Here is a 26,674-nt window from a genome sequence, read left to right on the forward strand (position 1 = left end):
TTGAAAAGAATCAGTTCGTTCTTGAATCAGAAACCGACGTGCTGCGTCTCAGGAGCACGATGAATTATATTATAATAAGGAGTAACGATATGTTTTATGAAATGTCGTGAAGTAAAACGTACGATCTGATGCTTTGGAAAGGTAGTGAAGTAAAAGTAAAAGTTACTTAAAATAAAACTACTCCAGTAAAGTACAGATACTTGAAAAATGTACTTAAGTACAGTAACGAAGTAAAGCTACTCCGTTACTGTCCACCACTGATACTTCTCAAGTAAAGTAAAGATAATTTATATTTGTTATTATTTTATGTATAGTATTTAAGTTAAAAAATAGACTATAGATATTCAGTATATGATCCGGAGTAACTAGAAACTAACTACTTGAGTAGTTTAACTAACTACTTGAGTAGTTTTTTTATCCGATACTTTTTTACTCTTACTCAAGTAGGTCAGGGGTGTCGCGTTTCCCAAAAAGCGTCGTTAGCCAACTATAGCGTCGCAAGGTTCGTCGTTCCCAACGTAGTTCAACGATTCGGTGTTTCCCGAAATCATAGTTCAAACGAACATTCGCAAACTGCATCGCAAACTTGTGTCGTTGGAACGACAGCAACCTGTGGTTAGAGTCATAGTTCGTCGTTTGCTGTGTCTACATCGTTGATTGCGCCGCACCTGGGCTGTGTTCTATTCAGAGTTATCGACCCTATGCCCTATTCCTTTCGAAGATTTCACCAATCCACTTTGAGTGACCTTTGGAAGAAAAGTTGTGGTGCACGTGGAGGGTACCTACTTCGCCTTTAAATATTTTTTTTTTTTTATCACAAATTCAGTTTGAAAATATATAGCAGCATGGTCCTCGCCATTCTTCTCCCTTCGAAGTGCCCATCTGAAAGCATTAATCATGCCGATTGGAAACACAGACTCATTTCGTTTGTGCTAGAAAAGGGTGAGTTTGTCAAGTGAGTATTTTACCAAAACATACATAAATGCATATATTTCTCATATACACAATATTGGTTGATAAACAGTGTATGTTCAAAGTTTTCATTATCATTAAATGTTAACACTCAAAATCACAGTATTTATTTTTAAATGAAGTACCCAAATCAAAGTCCTCTCACAAAAAATGTAACCTATAAATAAGTGAGTGATTTTGTTGTTTTTACAGATTTAGAATATAGAATATTCTCTACAAATGAGTGTGTGTGTATGTGTATGTATGTATGTGTGTATATATATACAATATATATTATATATATATATAAGATCTATATATATATATATATACACACACACACACGTGTTGTACATACACACACACATACACAGTATATACACTGTTTGCAGAAGGTAATTTTTTACGTGCTTTTTTCCGTGTCATTTAAGTGTTCATTTTAAGTCTGCGGGGCAGGGGGACATATTGGCAAAATAAACAAAATATTTAAACAATGATTTGTCAGATTCAAACAAATGCACTTTGGAGTAGGGGTTACAAATGCAGAGCACCACATTCTGGAGTATGGGTCGCACCATACTGGCTGTATGTCACTTCACTCACTTTAAAAGGTGAGAAGAAGGCTGAGGAGGTTGGTATGGAATTACTGAATGAAAGCCAATGAGCATGACATTTATTCTCACGTTTTTCTCTTCCAGTAAAAACAGAAATGTTGAGCTGGGCATATTCTACCAAGATTCCCACGGTAATATGAATGAATCTCCTGCAGCATCATCTACCACCATGCTGCACAGCATTCCACCTTTTACACGTCTCCGCCTTTGCAGTTACCATCATGCACTTTTGTACCCACTCCTGACCATATACCAGATCTATCATCTGCATTTGTCAGGTCAGTAAAGTCACAGCAGCAGTCAAAGAGCACTAAAGTAAAGCAGGGCCCAAATCTCGAGAAAGCCGACGTTATTGTATCCGCAAATCTATTTCATTGTCTCATGGTGATCCGCACTATTAATAGTGTTCCTATTTTTATACGTTCCTAGGGCAGATTAAAAGATACCTTTACTGTAAAGACTGGGACATTTACTGGTGTACAAAAAGTGGGGGAATTACAGTGGATAATCCATATGCCAGAAAAAGAACCTTTTTCATAACTGAACTATTTTCTTAAGTAATTTGCAAAAAAGTCATTGATTTGTATGATTGTGCTTACGTCAATATACATGTTTTTAAGTCAATAAATAAATTAACTGTTCATCTCACCACTGCTGATGAAACTGTAAAGTACACGGAAATCATCCGTCTTTCTCCACAGTCCTTTATTATGCAATTATGCAAAATACCATGTAATATTATCATGCGGAATGTAATGTCATGCGTGTGTCTTTTGCTGTCTTTAGATTCCACTATTGATTGTAATGAGGTTGTAAAATCACCAACATTGAACATTAAAAAGGTGTTTTCACTTCCGTCTGTTGAGGTCTTTTATCACACTCCCTGAATTCAGTGTTTGTGAGCTTAATGTGCTCATGAGAATTCTAATTCTATCTAAAATGAAATATTGTATTCAAAGTATTACTGGATAAGTATCCTTATCTAGTGTGACCGGAATGAGACTACTTCCACTTTAAGAGGGTGGGTAGGATAATTACACAGGTGTTTAAAGTCTCGCAACTCGGAGAAACTATCATTTGGACATGAAAACAACACACAACTTTCTCGCGGGTTGATGCTTTCCGTGTCCGGTAGTAGTTGCAAAACAGACAGAGGTGTGTGGAGTGGAAAGGAGAAGCGGAATTTGAAGGAGGTTGAGCACGACTGTTCCGTGAATGGATCAGAGGTAGGTGGGCGGAATAATATGGATTATAATGAAGGGGAAGAAGATGAATGGGAAGAAAATAGGAGACGGATGGATGACAAAAGAGCTAAAGGGAATAAAAGAGTAAGAAATGAGCAAGATGATAGCGCAGAAAGTGAGGAGGATGGACAAGCTATGGTCCAGAAAGAAAGAGAGGAAAAATATGTAGTCATTATAAGATTTAATGAGAAGAGCCAGGGGAGCATGAAGAAGGTTAACCCACTGGTGCTAACAACAACTCCGGCTAACAAGATTGGGGATATAGAATATGCAAAGGTTCTTAATGATGGCAATCTATTGGTGAGGTGTGCTGATGCAATGCAAATGGAAATAGCGCTAAAAGTTAAAGAAATTGGAAAATGCAAGGTGGAAAAAACGGGAAGAGTGAGAGCTCGGATAGGAGGCGGAAGCACTGGAGTGATAACAGGGGTGCCAATAAATGTTAGTATGGAAGAATTAAAAAGAAATATAAAAGGAGGGAAAGTACTTAATGTACAAAGACTGAAAACAACAAAGGAAGGAGTGATGAGAGACCGTGAATCAGTGTCCGTAGAGTTTGAAGGAGAAAATATACCAAAGAGGGTGTTCTTGCGATTCATGAGTTATCCAGTAAGGATGTTTTTACCAAAGCCAATGAGATGCTTTAACTGTCAGAGGTTTGGACACACTGCTAAGAATTGTAAGAGGCAGAGAAGGTGTGCTAGGTGTAGAGGGGACCATGAGTATGGAAAGTGTGGAGTAGGGGTTCCTCCAAAGTGTTGCAGCTGTGGAGGAGCCCACAATGTGGCATATGGAGGATGTGAAACTATGAAACAGGAGACTAGAATTCAGAAGTTAGAAGTGGAGAGAAGGATATCCTATGCTGAAGCTGTAAGTGCATCAAAAGAGAAAGAAAATGGTGTAAGAGAGATAGAAGGTATGGTAGCGCAAGAACAAAATCAGAGAACCAATGAAAGAATGTATGTGGAAAAAATAGATTTAGTTACATTCATATCAGGGGTGATTAATAGTATGGCAGAAGTTAAATCAAAAAAATGAAAAAATTCAGTTGATAGTTAAAGCTGCAGTTAAGCACTTAGGACTAGTAGGACTGACATGGGAAGAAGTGAGAGAGAACCTCACTATTCAGTCAAGCCAAGAAGCACCATGGGTTGGGTAATAATTCTAATGGTAATTATTTTACAATGGAATTCTAGAAGCTTAATGGCCAATGGTCAAGAATTTAAGCATTTCATAAATGAATTAGAAGAGAAACCAGATGTGTTATGTATTCAGGAAACATGGCTGAAACCAAATCTTGATTTTGTAATATATTTACATTTACATTTAATCATTTAGCAGACGCTTTTATTCAAAGCGACTTAAAAATGAGAACAGTAGAAACAATAGAATCAGATCAGAAACGAGGAGAACAACAAAAAACGGTATACAAGTGCTATGACAAGTCCTCAGGTTAGTCTAGTACAGAACACGCCAACATTGTTTTTTTTTTTTTTTTTTTTTTTTGAATATGATAGACAAGACAAAAAGAAAAGGTAAGTACTAGTATTAGTTGGTTAAGTGCAGGCGAAAAAGACTGAGTCTTTAGATGTTTTTTTGAAAATGAGGTAAAGACTCAGCTGTTCAAATTGAGATTGGGAGGTCCATTCCACCAGCTGGGAGCAGTCCAGGAAAAATTCAGTGAGAGTGATTTTGAACCTCTTTGGGATGGCACCACAAGGCGTTGTTCAACTTGCAGAGCGCAAACCTTCTGGAGGGTGCATAAGATTGAACTAGTGAGTTTAGGTATGTTGGCGCCGTGCCCAGTGGTCGTTTTGTAGGCAGCATCAGTACCTTGAATTTGATGCGAGCGTCTACTGGTAGCCAGTGTAACCTGATGAGGAGAGGAGTAACATGAGCTGTTTTTGGCTCATTGAAGACAACCCTCGCTGCTGCATTCTGGATCAGTTGTAGAGGCTTGATAGTAAATGCAGGAAGGCCCGCCAGGAGAGCATTGCAATAGTCCAGTCTGGAGAGAACAAGAGCTTGGACAAGAAGTTGGGTGTGAAGCTTAACTGATGATCCATCACAACTCCTAGGTTTCTGGCTGTCCTGGAAGGAGTTATGGTTGACGAACCCAGCTGTATAGAGAAGTTGTGATGAAACGATGGGTTAGCTGGAACCACCAGCAGTTAAGTCTTAGTAAGGTTGAGCTGAAGGTGATGGTCATTCATCCAGCTAGAAAATGTCACTCAGACAGGCTGAAATGCGAGCAACTACCGTCGGGTCCATCTGGTTGGAATGAGAAGTAGAGTTGAGTGTCATCAGCGTAGGAGTGATAGGAAAAAGCCCTGCTTCTGAATGGACAGATTCCTAATGACGTCATGTAGATGGAGAAGAGAGCGCGTACCCAAAGTACTAAGCCTTGAGGAACCCCAGTAGCAAGTTGTTGTGACTTAGAGACTTCACACCTCCCAAGACCACCATGAAGGAATCTATCAGAAAGGCAGGAGTTTAAGCCACTGGAGTGCAGTTCCAGAGATGCCCATCTTTCTGAGGGGTGGATAGGAGGAATCTGGTGATTAACAGTGTCAAAAGCAGCAGACAGGTCCAGCAAATGAGTACTGAGGATTTTGAAGCTGCTCTTGCTAGTCGCAGGGCTTCAGTAACCGAGAGCAGGGCAGTCTCAGTAGAGAGTGGCCACTTTTTGAAGCCAGATTGGTTGCTGTCCAGGAGGTTGTTCTGTACAAGAAACATAGAGAGCTGGTTGAACACAGCTCGTTTCAAGTGTCTTTTGCAATGAATGGAAAGAAGGGATAGCGGTCTGTAGTTTTGTAGAAGTGCTGGATTTAGAGATGGCTTTTTCTTCAGCAGTGGGCTTACCCGAGCCTGCTTAAAATGCTGAGGGAAATGTTCCAGGAGTGAGAGGAGAGAGGAGTTGAGTAATGTGAGTAAGTGAAGGTATGACTGAAGAAGAAATCGCTTGAAGGAGGAGAGAGGAGAGGAGTGGGGATCAGATCAAGTGGGCAAGTAGTAGGATGACTGGACAGGATAAGTTTGGAAACGTCCGTCTCTGAGAGTGGAGAGAAGGAGGAGGATGAATTCAAAGAGTGAGCATTAGTCGTTGTGAAGTTTTATCCTCAGTCTGCGGTGTGGAGAATTGGTCACTGATGGTTCTTGTCTTATTTGTGAAGAAAGACTGCAAAGTCGTCAGCTGTAAGAGTCGATGGAGGAGGAGGTGGAGGCGGATTGAGAAGAGAAGAGAGGTTTTGAAGAGTGTCCGAGCGTCACAAACAGGTTGCTAATTTTGTCGTGGTAATATGATGTTTTAGCAGTGAAGACGTTTGCAGAGAAGGAAGAGAGGAGAGACTGATACACACTGAGGTCGGTAGAGTTTCTTGATTTATGCCATTTCCTCTCTGCAGCCCTGAGTTTAGAGCGATGTTCAGGGAGTACATCGGACAGCCAGGGGGCAGATGGGGTGGTGCGTGCTGCTAGGGCTGGGCGATGTATCGCATGCAATTGTCACGCGCATTTCGTCAGTAAAGCCGGTTTCCTGATTAGCGCTAAATCGCCATCACATGCTTTCAAATGGAGCGGCATTTAATAGACCGAGCCGTAGATCACTGAAAAGCTACGCAATATCGCGTTCATTATCGAAGGCAATTCATCTGCGATAATGAACGCGATATTGCGTAGCTTGTCAGTGATCTACGGCTCTGTATATTAAATGCCGCTCCATTTGAAAGCAGGTAATGGCGATTTAGCGCTAATCAGGAAACCGGCTTTACTGACGAAATGCGCGTGACAATTGCATGCGATACATCGCCCAGCCCTATGTGCTGGTCTAGACGACAGTGGGCAAAAGTTGTCCAAGCAAGAGGTTAGAGTGGAGTAAAAAGTGTCCGTAGCACTGTTCGTGTCCAGAGCTGAAAACTGCGCGAGTGAATGAAGTGAGGATGAAACCACAGAGGATAGGCGAGATGGAGAGAGTGAGCGTAGGTTCCGTCGAAAGGTGACCCGTGTTGGAGCGTGTGCCATTTCAGGAGTAAGTGCTAGGTTAGCAGTAATGAGGAAGTGGTCTGAGGTGTGCAGCAGTGGAGCAAACTAAAGTGTTGTCCACTGAGCAACAGCCGCGTGTAGATGAGGTCCAGTTGGTTGCCCTATTTGTGAGTCGCTGTAGTAGACACTCGCTTGAGATCAAATAAGGCGAGCAGAGTGTTGAAGTCAGCAGCCTGGGGTTTATCTAGGTGGATGTTGAAGTCACCAAGCAGTACCAGAGGAGTACCATCTTCAGGATAGTTTTGATAGCAGCACGTCCAACTCCTCCAAGAAGTTTCCCAATTGATCCTGGGGGACAATAAATGAGCACAAAGTGGATTTTAACAGGGTGGGTTACAGTAACAGCATGTGATTCAAATGAAACGGTTACCTGTAGGTGGTGGTTGAAGATCAAATTTCCAATCTTTTTCGATATAAGGAGACCAGTTACCTCCACCCCTCCCAGTCGTAGGAGGGGTGTGGGAACAAGTGAAATTAGTGGAGAGGGCTGCGGGAGTGGCAGTGTCCTCAGGTTTGATCCAAGTCTCAGTCAGTGCCATGAGGCTGAGACCGGAAATGAGTAGCAATAGAAGAAATGAAGTCTGATTTGTGTTTTGTTAGATTGTGATTTTTAATTGTTGTGTATGGGTTGTTAGTGTTAGATAGAACTAATGGAGTAGGAGGAGGAGGATGTGCTACATGTATTAAAATGGGATTGCCATATAGGTTACTAGAAATTGGTGTAAATCAGGAATACATAGTGGTGGAGGTGTGGGAAAGGGGGGAAGCGATAAGTGTTATCAACTACTATAATCCATGTAAAAGGTTGTTGCTTGATAACTTAAGCATTCAAGGTCAGGATAGACTAAAAGTAATTTGGTGCGCAGATTTCAATGCTCATAGCTCTATGTGGGGGGGGGGGGTGTACAAACAGATGCAAATGGTAAGACTATAGAAGAACTGGTGGATGAAAGAGGATTGGTCAGTTTGAATGATGGAAGTGGAACTAGGATAAACTTAGTAACAGGAATGGAATCTGCATTAGACTTAACTTTAGTGTCTAACACTTTGGCTGGAAGGAGTAAATGGGAGGTCAGGACATCAACTACGCTTGGTAGTTATCACCCATGGAAGTGTAATAAGTCCACTGTTATTTATTATTATGATAAAAGATGTCTTTGTAAATGTTCCAGAAGACATTGGAACATCTTTGTTTGCAGACGATGGTGCAGTGTTGAAAAGAGGAAGGAATACAGAGTACATTATTAGGAAGGTTCAGAAAGCAGTTGATAAAGTGGTAGAATGGGGATATGAATGGGGATTTAGGTTCTCAGTAGAAAAGACTCAGACAGTTTTTTTTTCTTTTTACCAGAAAAATAATTCAGGAAGATAAAAGGTTAAAAATGTATGGCAGAGAATTAGAGAGGGTAGGATCCTTTACATTTTTAGGTGTGACATTTGACTCGAGGTTGACATTTGCAGAGCAAATAAAGAAAATTGAGGATAAATGTAAAAAGGTAATTAATGTGATGAGATGGTTGACAGGAAGAGAGTGGGGAAGCCAGTCGTTCATCTCTTAAAAGGATATATGTGGCCTTGATAAGATCAGTGTTGGATTATGGGAGTATAGTGGTTGGGTCTGCAGCGAAGTCTCTTCTAAAGAGATTAGAGGTCATTCAGACTCAAGCACTAAGAATTTACTGTGGTGCTTTTAAGACTTCTTCAGTACCTGCTATACAAGTGGAAATGGGCGAAATGCCACTGGAATTAAGGAGGATTCAATTGATGGCTAATTATTGGGCAGGACTGCAGGGACATGATGACTCTCATCCCACAAAAGCAGTATTGCAGGATTGCTGGGAAAATGGAAGAAATTTAAAGGAAAACTTTGGTCGAATTGGAAACAACATAGCAAAAGAGTTAGAAGTGTTTAACTTGTGAATAAGCCCTACAGTAGTTTGTCCTGAGATTGCCCCTTGGAAGATTGCATGGCCTGAGGTAGATTGGTTTGTGCTTGAGGAGAAAAAGAAAGCAAAGGATGAAATTAATTTGAAAAGTATATTTAACAATCGAGTAGGAGGTAATTATAGTGAATTCATACAAATTTATACAGATGGTGCAAAAAAACCAGAAACAGGAAAAACAGGGTTTGGGGTGGAAAAGAAAAAAATTCCAGGAAAAGAAATAGAAATTAGTAAAAGAACATCTAATAAATTACAACATATCTAACATATATATATATATATATATATAACATATCTTGCCGAGCTTTTGAATGGAATGACATTAAACTCGCTAAAACTGATAAAGAGTCAGAGCATATCAATACCTTTCCCTGCCCTTCCCTTTCCACCCATTCCAAAGCAATTAAAATTACCATCATCTCTACTGTATATACCCCTAATTTATTAGATGTGTCTATAGGAAATTTGTTTATTTTCTCCTAAAAAGGGGCGGTGACGAAATTGACAGTTGCGTTCCCGGATGTGCCGGTTGTGCGTATCATTTGATCTCGTTCCCTCTGGTATGTGTGCGCATTGGAAGAGCTGCTGTGACTAATCCGCTATACAATCCTGGTAAAAACTATCATTTTGATTTCGCTTCCTCTGGTATGCACGTCTTAAAGGTTGCTGTAGATATTCCGCCTCTTCAATTTCAGTGGAGTTAGTGACTTTTGATAACGCGATTGCTGGGCATTCTTAAGGAGTGTCACTTATCAGGTAAAGATGTTGCACTATAGTCTTAAGAGCTGAAGTGTATAATTGCGGGATATAGATTAAATTAATAGTTGATTGTGTTGCCACAGTTCCTAAATGCAGATGCAAAGCCCTTTCCAGAACAGGAGGTGTAAAAAATAAATTGATTGCTTAATAGCACCTGATATCATCAGTCAGGTAACAGTGCTGCTTTGACTCGTTTTAGGGTCATTTAAGTGTGGGGTTTGTGGTATAATCTATGTAGTGGAACTAATGTGTACTACATAACAATGTTACATGGTTTAGATCCTGAGTACTGTTCCTGCCCAGAAGGGGGCACTGTGGGTTGGTTGAATAAATGCGAGGCTTAGAAGAGTTCACGGATGTGTGTGGCTGTTTGTACCAGTGGGGCAGGGTTTCATATTTTATTGAAGCATCCCTGGGCGCCGCCATTGGCTAGCGGACCCCCACCTGCTGTTAGCATTCCATTGACTCCCATTCATTTTGGCATCACTTTGACAGCAAATAACTTTATATCTGAGGTGTTTAAAGACTCCATTTATCCATTCATTATTTCTAAAGAAACGAAAATGTATAAAAGGCCCCATTACCTTGTATCTTACGTTATGGCCTCGTAGAAGCAGTTTTTGTAAAAATAGGCTAACGATTGCGTCATAACCTGCGACTCTCTGTCACACAGTAGAGAAATTACCGTATGGACAGGAGGAGAAGCTCGCAGGCAATCTTTTTACTGTCTATGAGGCTAATCCGGGGGGACGTGGAAGCATGAAGTCAAGGGAGAAGCCCATAGAGAGTCCATAAAAGCAACGGGACAAAATTATTTAACAACGTCTGCAAGATTTGGTGGGTGATTCAGATTTCTCTTGGCACAGCGATTAGAAGACTTACAATTGTCAGAAAGGTTGCTCAAGTTTGATTTTTTTCATCAAGCTGAGTTTGAGTCTGCGCAGTACGCTCGACCCCCAGGGTGCGACATGGTGTCAGAGTAGGATACTCAAATAAGCTTGCGGAAGAAGTTTTGTTTCAGGGGAAAGTGAAGTTTTATAAGCAGAAAGTCTCAAAGTCATGGAACAAGCGGCAGGAGGACAACCCGCTTGTGGTGATACAGCTGCCGGGGGGGAGAGAGCCGCCCGCGCCGAGCCCGTGTGCTACGTTTAGCATCCACCACCCGAGCCATTTAACTTCTCCAAACTACCCGAAATGGGAAAAAATGGATCCGACGGTTCGAACGTTTTCCGTCAGGCCAGTAATCTCCATACTTCCACGCAAGCCAATCAAATAAATACACTCATGTACTGTATGGGTGATGAAGCGGACGACATTTTGAAGGGGCTAAATTTGATGAACGAAAACAGTGAGCATTACGACGCAGTGAAAGAGGGTTTTCACGCGTTCTTTGTTGTGAAGAAAAACGTCATTTATGAAAGAGCACGTTTCAACATGAGAAAACAAGGAGAAAACAAACGAACCAGTCGACTCCTTTGTGACTGCACTGTATTCCTTGGCTGAGCACTGCAAATATGGGGACTGCACGAATGCACGAGAGAATTAATCAGAGACAGGTTAGTCATTTGGTTTAAATGATATACGTCTGTCAGAGCGAATGCAGTTAGATAAAGATCTAACGCTGGAAAAGGCCATTGATATGGCGAGACAGACTAAGGCAGTGAAGCAGCAGCAGAATAACTTGCGTGGTGAATACTTTAATGCCAAAACGTCTGATTCTGTTGATAGAGTCATAAGTAAAAGCAAGCCATTTCAAAGCAGGCAGAGAGTCAAAAATGCTCATGGAGCAAAAGAAAAATTTAAACAGTCACAGTCAAGATGTCACAAGTGTGGAAAAAGCCCATTTCATCCGAAAGCGCACTGCCCTGCAAATACTGTACTCTGTCATGCCTGTGGGAAGAGGGGACATTATCAAAAAGTGTGTGCTTCATCCAGAAAGGTGAATGAGATTCAAGAACAAGACACTGGCATATTTTTGGGCACTGTGGTTGCCGAGGGTGACCCCTGGATGATCAATATTAAAATAAAAGACTGTGAAGTACCAGTTCAAAAATCGACACAGGCACTGACGTCACTGTTATGCCAGACCATGTGTTCCATAAGATATTTAAAGAAGGCAACAAACCAGCACTACAGAGTGTGACCAAGCCTTTACTTGGACCTGGATGTTCACCACTTAGCGTGATTGGAGTATCAAACATGCTGCTTCTGAAAGGAGACAAGCACATATTAGAGGACATGTATGTTGTTAAGGGTCTTCATTCACCACTATTAGGTAGACCCGCCATCACCAAACTGGGTCTTGTCACACGTGTTGATGATGTAAGCATTCACACACTACAGGAACGCTATCCAAAGCTGTGCAGTGGGCTAGGACTGTTACAGAGGCCCGTACACCATTGAACTGAGCCCAGGAGCAGTTCCATTTTCCCTCAAAAACTCCACGACGCATCGCTCTTCCACTCATGCCGAAAGTAAAAGATGAACTACAACGCATGGAGCGAATGGGGGTCATAAGCAGGGTGGATGAACCCACAGAGTGGTGTGCAGGCATTGTCGTGGTGCCTAAAAAGTCAGGGGATCCACGCATTTGTGTTGATTTGTGTCTTATTTTCTCCCACTAAGCTGTTGAAGTGGGGGTTGACGTAGTCACTCTTTTCAGTTTAATTGTTCGAAATAGTAATTTATACCTTATGGTCAACGAAATAGTAATTTATACCTTATGGTCAACAAATAACTGGTCCCATCTATTTAACCTGCACTGTAAAAAATTTCAAGCTGTTTCAACTAATTATTATTTTGTTCCACTGAAATTTTAAGTTGTCAATTTCTGACTTCAAAGTGTTCTCTGAATTATTTTTTAGTTGGCTCAGCCTTTACTGAACAGATTTATAGTCCACTCAGCTAAAATGTTTTAATTGGTCAAACATTTAGAGAACTGCAGCAAGTTATCTCAATTAAAATTTAACCATTTACTCCATGTGTTATGTTACCTCAACTAAGAAATTCCTGTGAAACTAGTTGTTACATTTCATATATTTTTATATTGTAACTAAATGATTATTAAAAATGATTAACTGGTGTTTATCAGTCATTAAAATGCACACATTACAACACATAATAGCCTTTATTAAATAACAATCTCCTTTCATAACATTTGATACAGACTAAACATACAGGAATGAAGAAAGTCACCTACATCTTGGATGGCCTGAGGGTCAGTAAATTTTTGGGTGAACTATCCCTTTTAAAGCTCCACTTGACAAACATTATATCTGTAATACAACTGTAAAATTCAGATTCAACTGTTTAATGTACTAAAAAAAACCTAAACTAGCTAAACAAAATTTCTGCAAACAAACATTTACAAATATTACAACTGTTCACAAGAAGTAAAAAAAAAAAAAAAAAAAATGAACCAGGTGTTACAGTATATAAAATCAAGTCACCTTTATTTATATAGCACTTTATACAATACTGATTGTGTCAAAGCAGCTTTACAAAGTCAAACAGGAAAATATTTGTCAATAATGCAAGAGGACAAGAAACCAGGCACAGTCAGTGGGGGCAGTTCTCCTCTGGCCAGACAAAACCAGCATGGTGTGGTTTAATTCTAGGCTGCAACACAAGTCAGACTGAGCAGAGGACTTGTCTGGGTCTCGTGGTTTTTTTTGTATGGATGGCGAGGTCTTTTGTTTGGATCTGTGTCTGCAGCTCATCTAGCTTACATGGTCTCCTCTGACATTCAGGGCTGTAGAGGTTATCTCTAGGTGCTGATCCCCCATCTGGGCTGGATACGGACTGGATCTGGTGGCTACGGTGACCTCGGAATAAGAAAGAAACAGACTAATATTAGCACAGATGCCACTGAGAACAATAAAGCACATTATAATTGTAGTAAAAACATTACCTGGAATGAAAACAATTAACTCCTATTCTGGAAAGTACACACAGTATGTAGTTGCAGTGGAGCGGTCTGGTCACGTGCCAGTGTTTGGTACCTTGGAAGAACTGACTAAGTTGCATCTGAAATCTTGCAATGATGACAAAACACCAATGAAACCTTTGGCCACACCTTGATTGAGAAAGAAAAGTACATTTTAAGTTAAAAAAAATTAAATGCCTTTTAAAACATTTATAAATGTATCAATATCAGTTAATTAAATCTGTGATGAAACAGAAGTTGCAACTATTTTTTGGCACAAATCCATTCCACAATCCATTGCACAACAGGGAGCATCGATACTGACTAGATTTGTAATAGAACATGTATATTTCATATTATAGGGCTACCTTAAAGCTGCAGTCCATAACTTTTTTTGGTTAAAAATTATCTGAAATCAATATTTGAGCAAGTAACTATCGCCTTACTTTAGCCTGATTGGTACAGGTAGGTTTTCGTGGGAAATTTGAGCATGCTGCCATGTCATTACGTCACGTCTGTAAAGAAGTTGTCCCAGTGACACAGCCAATTCAGGTCTTGGAGTCTCTACTAATGAGCTAATGATTTGAATCAGGTGTGTGACATGGAAAACATGCAGTGTTAGGGGGCCTCCAGGAACGTGGTTGGGAACCACTGATCTAGGCTGTGGTCAGCCCCGACAAAACGGTGCAAAACTTTTTTTTAAACTGAAACGGTGGCGTGTTGAATACCCTTGTGTTGAGCAAGAGTTGCAGCTGAGAAGGCCATTCTTTGTGTTCTTTTTGAAGAATTTTCGGAGCCTGATGAAATCAGTATAAATGCGTGTTTAATACTGTAAAATACACTCGATGTTACAGTCACTGCCCTTGCTGTCCAGAATAAAAGAGAACATCCCAATCGAGTGAAGGGATTTGTGAAAACTGTGGTCCCTAATATTGTGATCCAACATTTGCCTCGCATTTCAGGATGAAAAGACAAACATTTCAGGTGAAGGATAATCCACTTCTTACCTCCGAGACTGTGTTATGATCTACAGTATATGACCTTATTATTTTTATTGTGAGTATTAGGCTTATCATTCTTGCAGATCACTGTTGTTGTGCTATGTTATTGTAATATTTACCATTATATAATCAGAGGAGTATAGAAAAGTTTATGAAAGTGTCACTCCACAATACAATAGCAAAATATATAAACATGTTTTGTATTTTTATGTTACATTAATCAGTGTCTAGCACACCTTCCTAAGGAAAGCATATGGACCAGAAGACATTGAAATTACTAAATGATTTTTAGACAGACTTAAAGGAGTTCCAGATCTATACTTGTGCTCTTATTATTTCATTTATTTGACTATAATGTAAATAAATATATATTATGCTCTAGTTTTTAGAAACCTTGCACTTTTCTACTCCATTTTAAACGGTGTTCTTGTATTCAAATTAAGCGCTGTCCACTGCTGTGCACGTGCCACAATATCGATATAGGGCCAGCTATATCGATACTTGTGGTAACGATGTATCGAACACAGCACTAATGAGTGTAGTGTGTATTAGCGTGTAGATTTCAATTTCTGTACAGTCTAATCTCTAATTGTCATACATTTTTATTTTTTTTATTAAACTGACACAAGCATAAAGTGGTGGCCAAAATTATTAGAACAATATAATTTTTCTCCAGCTAAAAATGGTTTTAAGTTTAAAGTTATTAAGGTTTAAAGTTATTTCTATCTTTTGCTGTAGTGTGTCAGTATGAAATATCAGTTTACATTTCCAAAAATTAATTTTGCCATTATTGTAATGATCTAATGAGATTTTTGTCTGACAACATCCAGTGCTCTACACAGAGATCTGGTCTCCTAAATATCTATAAACTCTTAAAAATAAAGGTTCTTTTTTGGCATCAGTGGTTCTATGAAGAACCTTGAACATCCACGGAACCTTTCAAATGCAAAAAAGCTTCTTTATATTCGAAAAAGGTTCTTTTATATTTTTATGTTCCTTCTTCTTCTTAATTTTTTAATTTTTTAATTTTTTGTTGTTTTGTTATTTTGGGATGGTTATATGGTTATCTATGCAAAAACACCCTTTTGGGACCTTTATTTTTATAAGTGTAGTCATTACAGTCAGTCATAATCAGACAAACAATCAAAAAAATAAAAAAACTGATCATTTTGATTGCAAAAATTCTTTATTATTAGTATTTTAAAGCTATTGGAAGGAATTATTTTTATTGTAAGTTTTTTGTTGATGCAGAGAATATCATTTTATTCAGAAAGTTTTATGGGACAGTACCCAGATAAAATTACTCCATCTCCCTCAGAGCCTGGTTTTCAAGACGGCATTTTCGTTTGAAGGCACACTATGTAGTTTTTCTTGACATGACAAGCGTGGTCATTCCATCTGCCATCCTCTGAAAATGAGGGGACAGTGAAATGAAGAGATTATTCTACCTCCTGCAGTGTGTCTTACCAAATATTCCTCACAGCATCACTGGAATAAATCATTTAGCAAAACATTTCACTTAAAATTCAATGTGATTATCCTATAACCCATTAGTGTCTCTCTGTTCTTACCGTGCCAGTTCATCTCCACACATTCCTCTATGCTGTTGTACATATGGCTGGGTTCGCCATGTTTCCATTTTTGAAAATCCCAGTTGGATCCATCAACCCAAAGAAATTTACCAGACTGAGAGAATGAGATTTTAAAGAAGAAAAAAGTAAGAAAGACAAAATAAAAGTCGTTAGTGAAAAACTATAGTGCATGCATGTCTTAGAAAACCAGATAAAAACATAAAATCAGTCATTTCTCTTTGCTCTCCCTGTTTGTAAACACCTGCACATTTCAGGTCGTTTTTTACCTTAAAAAGTTCAAAAGCTCCGAGCCAGATGCGCAGGTTATTTGGGTTGAATTTTTTCACAATGCAGAGCAGGTAATCATTGTGCTCTTCTTCATGCACCGACACTAGGTGTGCTCCAGGGGCTTTGGTCCTACAGTTGAACTGGATATGAACAAGGAAGAACATTTAATAACTACACATTACATTGATTTTTTTTCACATTGCATGTACAAAAAAACATACCTCAGCGTCAGTGAAGTTGAGAGGTCTGTCGAAGTATTTGACACAGACACTACCCACTTTGTACCAGTCAGTGAAGCTGTCCACATTACACAGTTTAGGCATAGAACACTCTGCAGTGACATTTGTACAGCCTGCAGCAAACTCTAAATGACAGAATCACATGTTTGAACTCTAGGAATTTTATAAATATGATACGTGTGTAGTATTTCTTGCCTGTTTAAAAGATGAACTTTTAATTTATCACTCTGTTAATCTACTAATGCATACTCAAAGCAAGTCATCTCAACAAATACTTATAAACCATATCCACATTTTTGTTTAACATCACCTGGTTTGCCTTTAATTAATTTTAGGGGCTCATTAAGAAAATGTGTGTGAAGTAATAGATAAATTATGAAAAGTCAACATAAAATATATTTTAGTATGAGAATCAATAATGACCTCTCTCCATTTTTTAAGAATTTCCACTCCCAAAAAGGAGAATCATCAACAGAACGCCAATAGATCCTGATTTGACCTGTCGAAGAAGTGGAATATGATTATATTAAGCACAAATAGTAGACTGTGTGTATATAATATATATATATATATATATATATAATATATATATATATATATATATATGATACAAAGACTTGCCATTGTAGTGCACCAGCTTCTGTCGTCGTCTTCGTCCCTCACAATAAATTTAGCATCTGTCTCACCTTATTTTTATACCTTTCCATTCGATTTCACAACTCCTCCTCTTCTCTGTCTTACTTATCTTAAGGTGAAAGAACACGGTTTTTTTTTATTCACACACAGTACAAGAAACCGTTACACACATCTAGTGACTGAAAGCATTTTAAACATAAATATATTTAATATAATTAAGAAAAAATAAATAGATTTTTTTTCTGTGAACTCTTAAAGTTTATGAAGATCAACCTATGCATTCAAGTTTCAATTAATAAAAAAAAAAAAAAAAGGAAAGAATGAGAAGAGAGATCGTGTCCTGGTGGATTGAAACATGATTACTTGATTACTTGACATGATTACTGCACTCTTCTCTTTACAATCTGAGTCATTATGCACTTTTAACTTTAAGTAATGGTTCAAACCAAACAAGAAATATATCTGCATCTTATTTCCTACATTTGCATGACCCTTCTCTTGTCTTTTCCCCACCCTATCAGTATTGTGATTGGAAAACAGGTTAAAATTGCGACAAATTTTATTCTTTAGGATAAATGCCAAAAATCGTTGTTTCAGGGGGGTCCTATTACACAAGAATCCAAAAACATAACACAAAACAAAGAACAACAACAATCAAAACAACACACCCTACTACAATACTAACACATGAAGTATTAATTATTATATTTATATTATTTATATTTTTATATTTAAAATGGGTTTCAATAGACAGTACATGGTCAGAAAGAGGGCAATCTGGTAAATGACAAGTATCTGAAAAGTCTACTACAAGACCAATAAGTCTTGTGGTTGAAGATACAGTTGTTGATCTTAAACTCCACCTGACACTGCTGGCGACAGTTATCAACCTGAATCGCTTCGTCACTTAATTTGAATTAAATTCATCTGCCAGTAACTTTGTACCACTTTAATTTTCACAACCCCTCCTATTTCTCTCACATCTCCTTCTCAGTTTTTTTTTTTATCACACATAAAAAACCCTTAAAGCTGGCCTTATGATGCCTCATGATAAAACAAAGCTACTTGTATTAGACCATAATGCATTAGGTGGCATGAAGCATTAATTCTTCTAATTTTCCATTCATTATTGTAGCTAGAACATAACTGTCAAAAATAGTAATAGCAATTTTCCCTCCCAGATCTACTCTCGTCTCCCATTCCTTTTGTAAGATGTTGTTTGTTGTTGCTGTAGTTGGTGTTTTTTTTTTTTACCTTCTCTTACAAACTTAATCATTGATGTTGGTTCTTTTCAACTCTCTTTTTGCTTTATTGCTGAGGATTTTTTTTTACATACCCTTACAAAAATGAACCATGGTGTTATTACAGTAAAATTGTAGTAACCATGTTTTTTTGGAGTATTGACTACCATTTGTATAACCACAGTTTTACTACAAATACCATGGTTAAACTATGGTTAGTGTTGCAAAACCATGGTTAATTTGTGGTTACCATGGTTTAACTATTGATACCATGGTTTTTGGTAATATTTGTAGTAAAACCATGGTTAATTTTCGTAAAGGTATAGGGTCTTCTTTAAATATATATCACAGTTAAAGGTTCATGATACTGCTTAAATGTATAGCCTAATCATTTATTTAGGTACAGCTAAGATAAATTTGTTTAAACTTTCCAAATGTTACAAATTATCCATAGATGATCTACTACAGCAGTGGTTTCCAATCCTGGTCCTAGAGAACCCCCAACACTGCAAATTTTAGATGTCTCCCTATTCAAACACACCTGATTCAACTCATCAACTCATTAGTGAAGACTCCAAGACCTCAAATGTGTGTGTCAGATAAGAGAGACACCAAAAATGTGCAGTGTTGGGGGCTCTCCAGGACCAGGATTGGGAACCACTGTACTACAGGATGATAAAACATAGGCTAATTAAAAAAATAGTTGGTCATTTAAAGCCAGCTACAGTTAAAACGTACGTGGCCTGTATGTTCCGTTTCGCAATGCCACAGTCAATGGTTGCTCTTTACCTTAAAAGGATATCAAGTCAAACGAAATCCACCAGAGACCTGCAGGTCCAACCATGATAGACAGTTACTGGTTAAGCCCTCTAGCGGTTAAAAATAAAACTGCATGCATGCGTCTTGAGGAAGATCAAGATCAAGATGTTTTGGTTGAGCTCCGGCACTGTTCCGGTGCGTGGGTGGATGCATGCGGTTCAAGGCACTAATGTACCCCTGCAAACAAAACATTTTATGGTCGATTCATGGTCGATTTTTCTTTGTGACAACAAACTTTCATATTTACGCTAAATAATATTTATCATATTTAAACAAAACAAAAACAGTCCATAATTGTGACAGCTTGATCCATCTATTCCTTAAAATTGCATTTGATGTGCTGAAGTCAAGCACATTTAAGCCTCCATTACCAACCAAATTAGTTAAGGTAGGCCTACCTTTTTAATGAGATCTATTTCTCCAACTGAAATTGTATCGATTTTTATCTACTTCTTTAATGATGTTAGTAGGGACTTCTAGAGAAATAGCAGGATGAGCAGACGAGATGGACATTCAGTTTTTGATAAAAGAATTCTACCGTTCATTGACAGGTCTCTCATTGACCATAAATTAAATCTATTTTTAACTTTTTGAACCACAGGTTGAAAATTAAGCTGTCCCATTTCCTTTTCATCTTGACATATTTTGATTCCTAAATAGGTAACAACATTCTTTACAGGGATGCCATTAATATCAAAAAGTTCACTATTTTTCAGATGAAACAACTCACATTTGTTTAAATTTAATTTTTAACCCTGAAACCACTGAAAAGTCATTCAAATAATCAATCACGTTTTTTAATTTCTAATGAAGCTCTAACAAATATTGTTGTATCATCTGCTAACTGATTGCATTTCATTTCTCTTTCTAAAATCCTGATTCCGTGAAAATTATATTTTGCTTATTGTAAAGGGTAATTGTCTGGGTTACAAGTAAAAATAAAAAAGGAGATACTGGGCATCCCTGCCTTATGCCTCTTTCTAAGAGAAATCTGGGGGTAGTGCCATTTGCAAGTTTTACTGAGCTATTACACCCATTATATAAAGTATAAATGGCCCTTTTAAAGAAATCACCAACGCAAAAAAATCCAGTCTCAAATATAAATTTGTGGATCTACAAAATCTAGAAAAAATATAAAACTTTCACTATCAATATAATCATTATAATCATTTAAATCTAGGACCAAATGAATATTATTAGTTACATGTCTGCCCTTCATGAATCCTGATTGGCAATCATCTATAATTTGTTCTAAACATTTTTTTAATCTTTCTGCAAAAATAATGGCAAACACCTTAACATCATTATTGAGTAATGTAATAGGTCAGCCACAGTGGTTTATATGGCGTGTCACCGACGGGCGAATGACGTAGCCTACTGAATTCCCCGCGAAATCCGTCCCGACACTTCTAAAATATGAATCATTATTATAGGTTTATCACAGTATATTTGGGAAACATAAATACATTTTAAAGATGGATGGATTTTTTTTTTTTTTTTTTTGCACTTTCACTATAATAATATTTATTGTTTTTTTTTAAATACTATTATTTTTTATCATGCTATTTATATATGATTATTTAGGGGGGCAAACAAGTGCATTTAAGTGCATTTTACTTAAAACAAGTAAAATTATCTGCCTTGGGGTAAGAAAAATCATCTTAATGCAAACGTAAACAAGATTATTTCTTGATATAAGCTAATTTGTAAAGCAAAATAAGATGATATTATTATATTATAGGTGGTATTTTTAAACAGAAATGTTAATGAGTCTGAAATTCAACATTGCAATGCATTTTTCTTCAGTGACTGCAGTTCAGCATACTTTTTTTTTTTTTAAACACATTAATCAATTCGTTAGTTATTCATTAATTTACTTCAGTATTTATTTAATTGTGAAAATGTGATCTAAGTGGGACTGTCTTGTAACATTTGGGTGTGCTGTGTATCATTAAGGGCCAGATTTACTACCAGCCTGCACCAGCGCAAACCCTCTTTTGGAATTAAAAATGACTGTCAGGATTTACTAAAGACAGTTATTTTTGAGGCTGACATATATGCATTTGTAGAAGTTTCCATTTCAGATGCATGCAGCATTTATGGGAGCAGAGTGTTTTAAGTGTCACTCTGGGGACTATTTTTGTAGACAGTAGTTTGCAGAGGCTCATAAAGAAGCATCTAGTAAATGACAAACACCTGAAAAGTTACTACTTTTCCACAGCAGAAAATGAAACCCCCAATTCTTGTGGTTACAGATACCGTTGTGACCGCTCAGTATCAGTGCTGCCCAAGCTGCTGCAGCTCTCAAGTCGATTGCTCAGTAGACTTGGTTGCTTTACACATTTTTACTATCTACACAAATCTAGTGCAGATTGATGTGTACATTTTAGCACAGGGCCACAACATAAACACATGATGTAACACACGATAAGTGTAAAAGTTTTCTGTTAACTTCACTATTTAACAAGATCATTTTACTTAATTTTTAAGCCAGCCATACCATATGGCTTTCATTTTCACAACCCATCCTCTTTCTCTCACATTTTTTCCTCACATTTTATTGTCACATCTTACTTTCAGAATTAACACATATAACACCCTTAAAAATCTTGCTTCATGATATCTAAGCTGTGCTTATTATACAGCATTATGCTGCAAAAAGCATTAGTTCATCTAATTTCTTTTTCACAATTACAGCTAGATGACAAAACTGCCAAAAATAGTATGTATGCTATAAACTCTTGTTTTGTCTTGTTTACATCCTTTTTAGAGGCTTAAATGTATAATAATGTGTTTAGGTACAGTATGGTAAAAAAAGAGAGATAAATGTGCTAAAAAGACATTTAGAAATGTCTTTGTTGGTAATTTCAAGCAAACTTTGGCCTGTGTTTGTTTAATGGATGCTTCATAACACTGTGAACAGATGTCAGTGATGTGCTTTGACTCAAACAGAAACCAACAGTACTGTTGATTAAGTCAACAACACATTAAAATATATTTCCAGTTGACAAAAAATTTGACATGACCTACGAACTTAAGACAGTACAGTTAACTGAACAGACTGCATAGCTTTCAGCTCATTTCATCTCAGTTCACTGCACACTACTCCCTAAACAGGGGATATCTGTTGAAGTTCATTTGACATGACAAAATGTGTTCATTTTGAATTTGAACAACTTGCAAAGTCTTCAAACATAAACAAAAGTTGAGTATATTGTATGTTTAGATAATAAATTATGTAAATATTAATTTATTATCATTTAATTAATGTAAAGTCATATATAAAATACTTTAACTGAATAATAAATGTCTGTAGCGATTTTTAACATGACATTTAACTTATTTAGTCTAAGAAGTGTATTTGTTTAATGTTTAAGCTGTAAACATGATGGTTGCATTTTGACTGTTGCAAACGATCAAGGGTAAATTCAATAAAAATTCCAGAACCTCAGTTTCTTTTTCACTGTGCTTATTTTAGTCTAGCTTTTTGCAGTATTGGTGTGATGTGCAATGACTGGTGAGTAAATTTCCCCAGATTGGATTGAAGAGTGTTGAATACCATGTTAGGTCCACTATTTAGGACACTTTCAGTTGATCGGAATGCACCCTATGTCTACGTGCCTTGATTCCAGTGGCACCACATTAAATGCTGTCTTACCCTAAATAAGGTCCATATCTCACAGGTCATAGTTTTTTTTTTTTAATTATTATTATTATTTTATCGTAGCTTTTATAAGCTATCAAAAATACACAGAATCAAGATTGCTGCATCAGACCAGAACAGTCATATATTTATTCTTTTCACACTCTCTGCATCTTAACTACGCATCAACAAAACTCTCTAACTCTTAAAGGTGATGTGTCAAATATGCATATGTGTGTGTGTATGTCAGTGATGTGTGAATTATGTATCAGTGATGTGTGGGTTGCTTGCCCCTACATTATTATTATTAATATTATTATTATTATTATTTAAAGGGGCCATGAACTGAGAAACCAAAATTCTCTTGATCTTTTGACATATAAGAGGTCACTGTATGATAAAAACATTCTGTAAGTTTCAAAACTCAAATCTTTCTTGTTAGTCTCAAAACAGCTTATATTGAAGCCAAAACGACAGGTTGTGGAATGTGCCACTATGATGTAATAGTGTGGCTAAACCCCACCTCTGCAGAAGAAGATCAACGTCTGCTTCTACATCACTGATTATATATTTTTTATTAACTTTTTTAACAACATGTATTACACACACACCAGGAACAAAAATACAAAATGCAGTATAGACACATATTGATGTCTTCGCATCGTTACAACTTAGCATATCTCAATTTGTACAGGACTCACATCCACAAGACTAATGAATTAAAACACAAAAAAAAAAAAAAAAAAAAAAAAAAAATAATAAAAATTATTAAGGAATAATAATAAAAATTATTCATATTATTTAGGATTTCTTCAATTGTCTCCTTAAACATGTCACTATCCTCCTTCTCTATGAAGGATCTAAAGGGATTCCAAACATCTTCAAAAATTCTTACCCTTTCCTTTAATAATATATGTTATTTTCTCCATTGACATATTCAGTACCATCTCCCTGAGCCACCTTTTTATGCTGGGTGGTTCTAGATTTTTCCATTGTAATGCAATGAGGCGTTTAGCTTGCAAGATACACATAGAAATAAAGATACATTCCTTTGACTTAAGCTTAGGATACAAATGCATTAGAAAAATCCTTGGTCCAAAAGGAAGACTCACATTTATTATTTTACCAATCATATTATGCACTTCTTTCCAGAATTTCGATATTTCTTCACATTCCCATATACAATGGAAATAGGTGCCTTTACAAACCTTACACTTGGGACATGTATCTGGTATATTTTCATTAAATTTGTTTGATAATACTGGAGTTATGTATACTCGCATAAGCCAATTATATTGTAACAACTTTAATCTTGTATTGACTGTTTGTACTTGAGCATCTTGACAAATCTCACTTCATTCATCTGGTGTGATCTCCTCGTTAAGATCCTTACTCCATGCTCCTAAACGAGAGCTTAGAAGACTCTGGGGAGCCCTCTACCAACATATTATACAGAAGTGAAATCCGACCTTTATCATAACAATCTTTGGTGACTACTCTTTCCAAAACTGATAATGGTGGTATATTTCCAGTACTTTTTTGAAATGATAAAATGAAACTTCTTATCTGTAAGTACCTAAAAAAAAATTACTTTTAGGTATATCAAATGTATTACTCAATTCTTGAAATGACATAAGATTGTCTTCCTTATATAAATCTTTTATACTTTTAATACCTTTTTCTGCCCATGTCTTAAAACCTACATCTACTTTTCCGGGACTAAACTTAGGATTTCCCCATATTGGACAGTAGCGAGATATCTCACTTGTATAGGAGATATTCAAATATCTCTGCGTCTCATACCATACCCTTACCATATTTAAAACCATTGGATTCGTAACCTTACCCTTCATTTTCTGTAGAATTTTACGATCCAAATCATATAAATATGATTCCAAGGGTATTTTATTCGGAATAGAGTTTTTTTCCATTTCTACCCATACAGGTTGTTCATTAGATGTTGAGAAGAAAAACATAATAGATCTTAACTGGGCAGCAGTATAATACCATTTAAAATTAGGGCATTGAAGCCCACCCCTATCAAATGGCAAATATAAAAGAGATAATCTAATTCTGGATCTTCTATTGTTCCATAATGAATTTAATAATTAACTTTTTAAGTCTAGAAAACAGATTACTAGGCGGTGTAATTTGTATTTTTTGATATTGTTTTGTAAATGTAGGTAAAATATTCATCTTTAAAATATTAATTCTTCCTATTAAAGACAACGGTAAAGAAGCCCATCTTTCAACCAGCGTCACTGTATTCTCAAACATTGAATTATAATTTTTTGTTACTATGTCTTCCAGTTTTGGAGTAATTTTAATTCCCAAATATGTGAAAATTTCCACATTATTAAACATATCTACCTTACTGATAGGACTTTTCCTTTCTTCTTCATTCAGCAACATAACTGAAGATTTTGAATTATTGATTCGATACCCTGAGATTTTCCCAAATGTCTCTATAATTTGAATTAAAGCCGGAATGGTTGAGTCTAATTTCTTTAAAAATAATATAACGTCATCAGCAAATAGCGCTATTTTATGTTCACTGCCAAACATTTCTATACCTTTTATATCACTTTCTTTTCTGATGGCAATTGCCAAGGGTTCAATAGCCATCAGAAAAAGGAGAGGGGAAAGAGGCGATCCCTGTCTACATCCCCTAGAAATATTAAATGATTTTGATATAAAATTATTAGTTAAGACCTCTGTCGAAGGATTCTGGTATAACAATTTAACCCATTTGCAGTATTTTTCTCCAACTCCAAACCGAATTAAAACATCAAACAGAAAATCCCATCCCACCCTATCGAATGCCTTTTCTGCATCTAGTGCTAGTAATGCAGTATCTTTTTCCCCCTTTTGTTGCTGCAGAATATTTAGCACTCTTCTTACATTATGACATCCTTGCCTATTTATCATAAAACCATTCTGATCCACCCCTATGACGTAAGATGCTACAGTTTCTAATCTTCTTGCCAAAATTTTGCTCAGGATTTTAGTGTCTGAGTTGAGTAAACTTATAGGTCGAAATTTTTCACATTTATTGTTAGGTTTTCCTGATTTAGGCAATAAAATAATTATAGCTTCATTCAAAGACATAGGAAGTTTATTCTCCGCAAAGGCTTCTTCTAGCATGTCTAACATAGGTCTTACTAATTTATCTTTAAATTTTTTATATATATCTATGGGGAGACCATCAGGTCCCGCCGCCTTACCCGCTTTCATCAGATCGATTGCCTCTACCACCTCTTGTAAACTAATGTCTTTTCCTATTTCATCTTTATGTTCTTCTGGTATACTAGGTACTCCAAATTATCCCAAAAAGTTTTTTGTATTTCTGAACCCGAAATACATTCAGAATTATACAGTTTCATATAATATGATCTAAATGAATTATTAATTTCTTGTGGGTCAACAATGATATTACCATCTGACTCTACAATCGAATCTACCGCCCTCTCCATTTGCTTTTTTATTTTTAATTTGCCACGCCAACACTTTACCTGTCTTTTTGCCTTGATCATAAAATGTTTGTTTCAGCTTTAATAACTTAGCTACAGTTTTATTTGCAGAAAATGTATTATATTTAGATCGAAGCATTAATAGCTGTTTATGTTTATCTGCACATATCGAATCACTATGATATACTTCATTTTCCAGCTCTTTAATCTCTTTTTCCAAATCTTGTAACTCCTGTCGAGATTTTTTACTTTTAGAACTACAAAAACTAATAATTTGTCCCCGAATAAA

General features: G+C 36.9%; 1 protein-coding gene and 1 pseudogene across 1 annotated transcript; both read right to left on the reverse strand.

Annotated features, from left to right (window-relative positions):
• The window catches only part of LOC122135924, a 140,364-nt pseudogene that overhangs the window by 98,981 nt on the left and 14,709 nt on the right, over positions 1-26,674 (reverse strand).
• LOC109071090 (lectin-like) lies at positions 15,807-17,070 on the reverse strand. The gene is made up of 5 exons (XM_042717125.1): positions 17,000-17,070; positions 16,559-16,701; positions 16,337-16,477; positions 16,050-16,164; positions 15,807-15,886 (listed from the first exon to the last, which is right to left on the reverse strand). Exons 1-5 carry the CDS (start codon positions 17,007-17,009, stop codon positions 15,807-15,809), a joined length of 489 nt encoding a protein of 162 aa, XP_042573059.1. The 5' UTR covers positions 17,010-17,070.

Source organism: Cyprinus carpio, chromosome B1, assembly GCF_018340385.1.
Source record: "Cyprinus carpio isolate SPL01 chromosome B1, ASM1834038v1, whole genome shotgun sequence".
Taxonomy (NCBI): domain Eukaryota; kingdom Metazoa; phylum Chordata; class Actinopteri; order Cypriniformes; family Cyprinidae; genus Cyprinus; species Cyprinus carpio.

What these genes read in the sequence shown, in the direction of transcription:
- LOC109071090 (XM_042717125.1), bottom strand. An exon ending in GAGCTTTTGAACTTTTTAAG is followed by an intron (nt 16,165 to 16,336) that starts GTAAAAAACGAC and finishes TCATTCTCTCAG; the next exon opens with TCTGGTAAATTTCTTTGGGT. An exon ending in TGTGGAGATGAACTGGCACG is followed by an intron (nt 15,887 to 16,049) that starts GTAAGAACAGAG and finishes CCTCATTTTCAG; the next exon opens with AGGATGGCAGATGGAATGAC.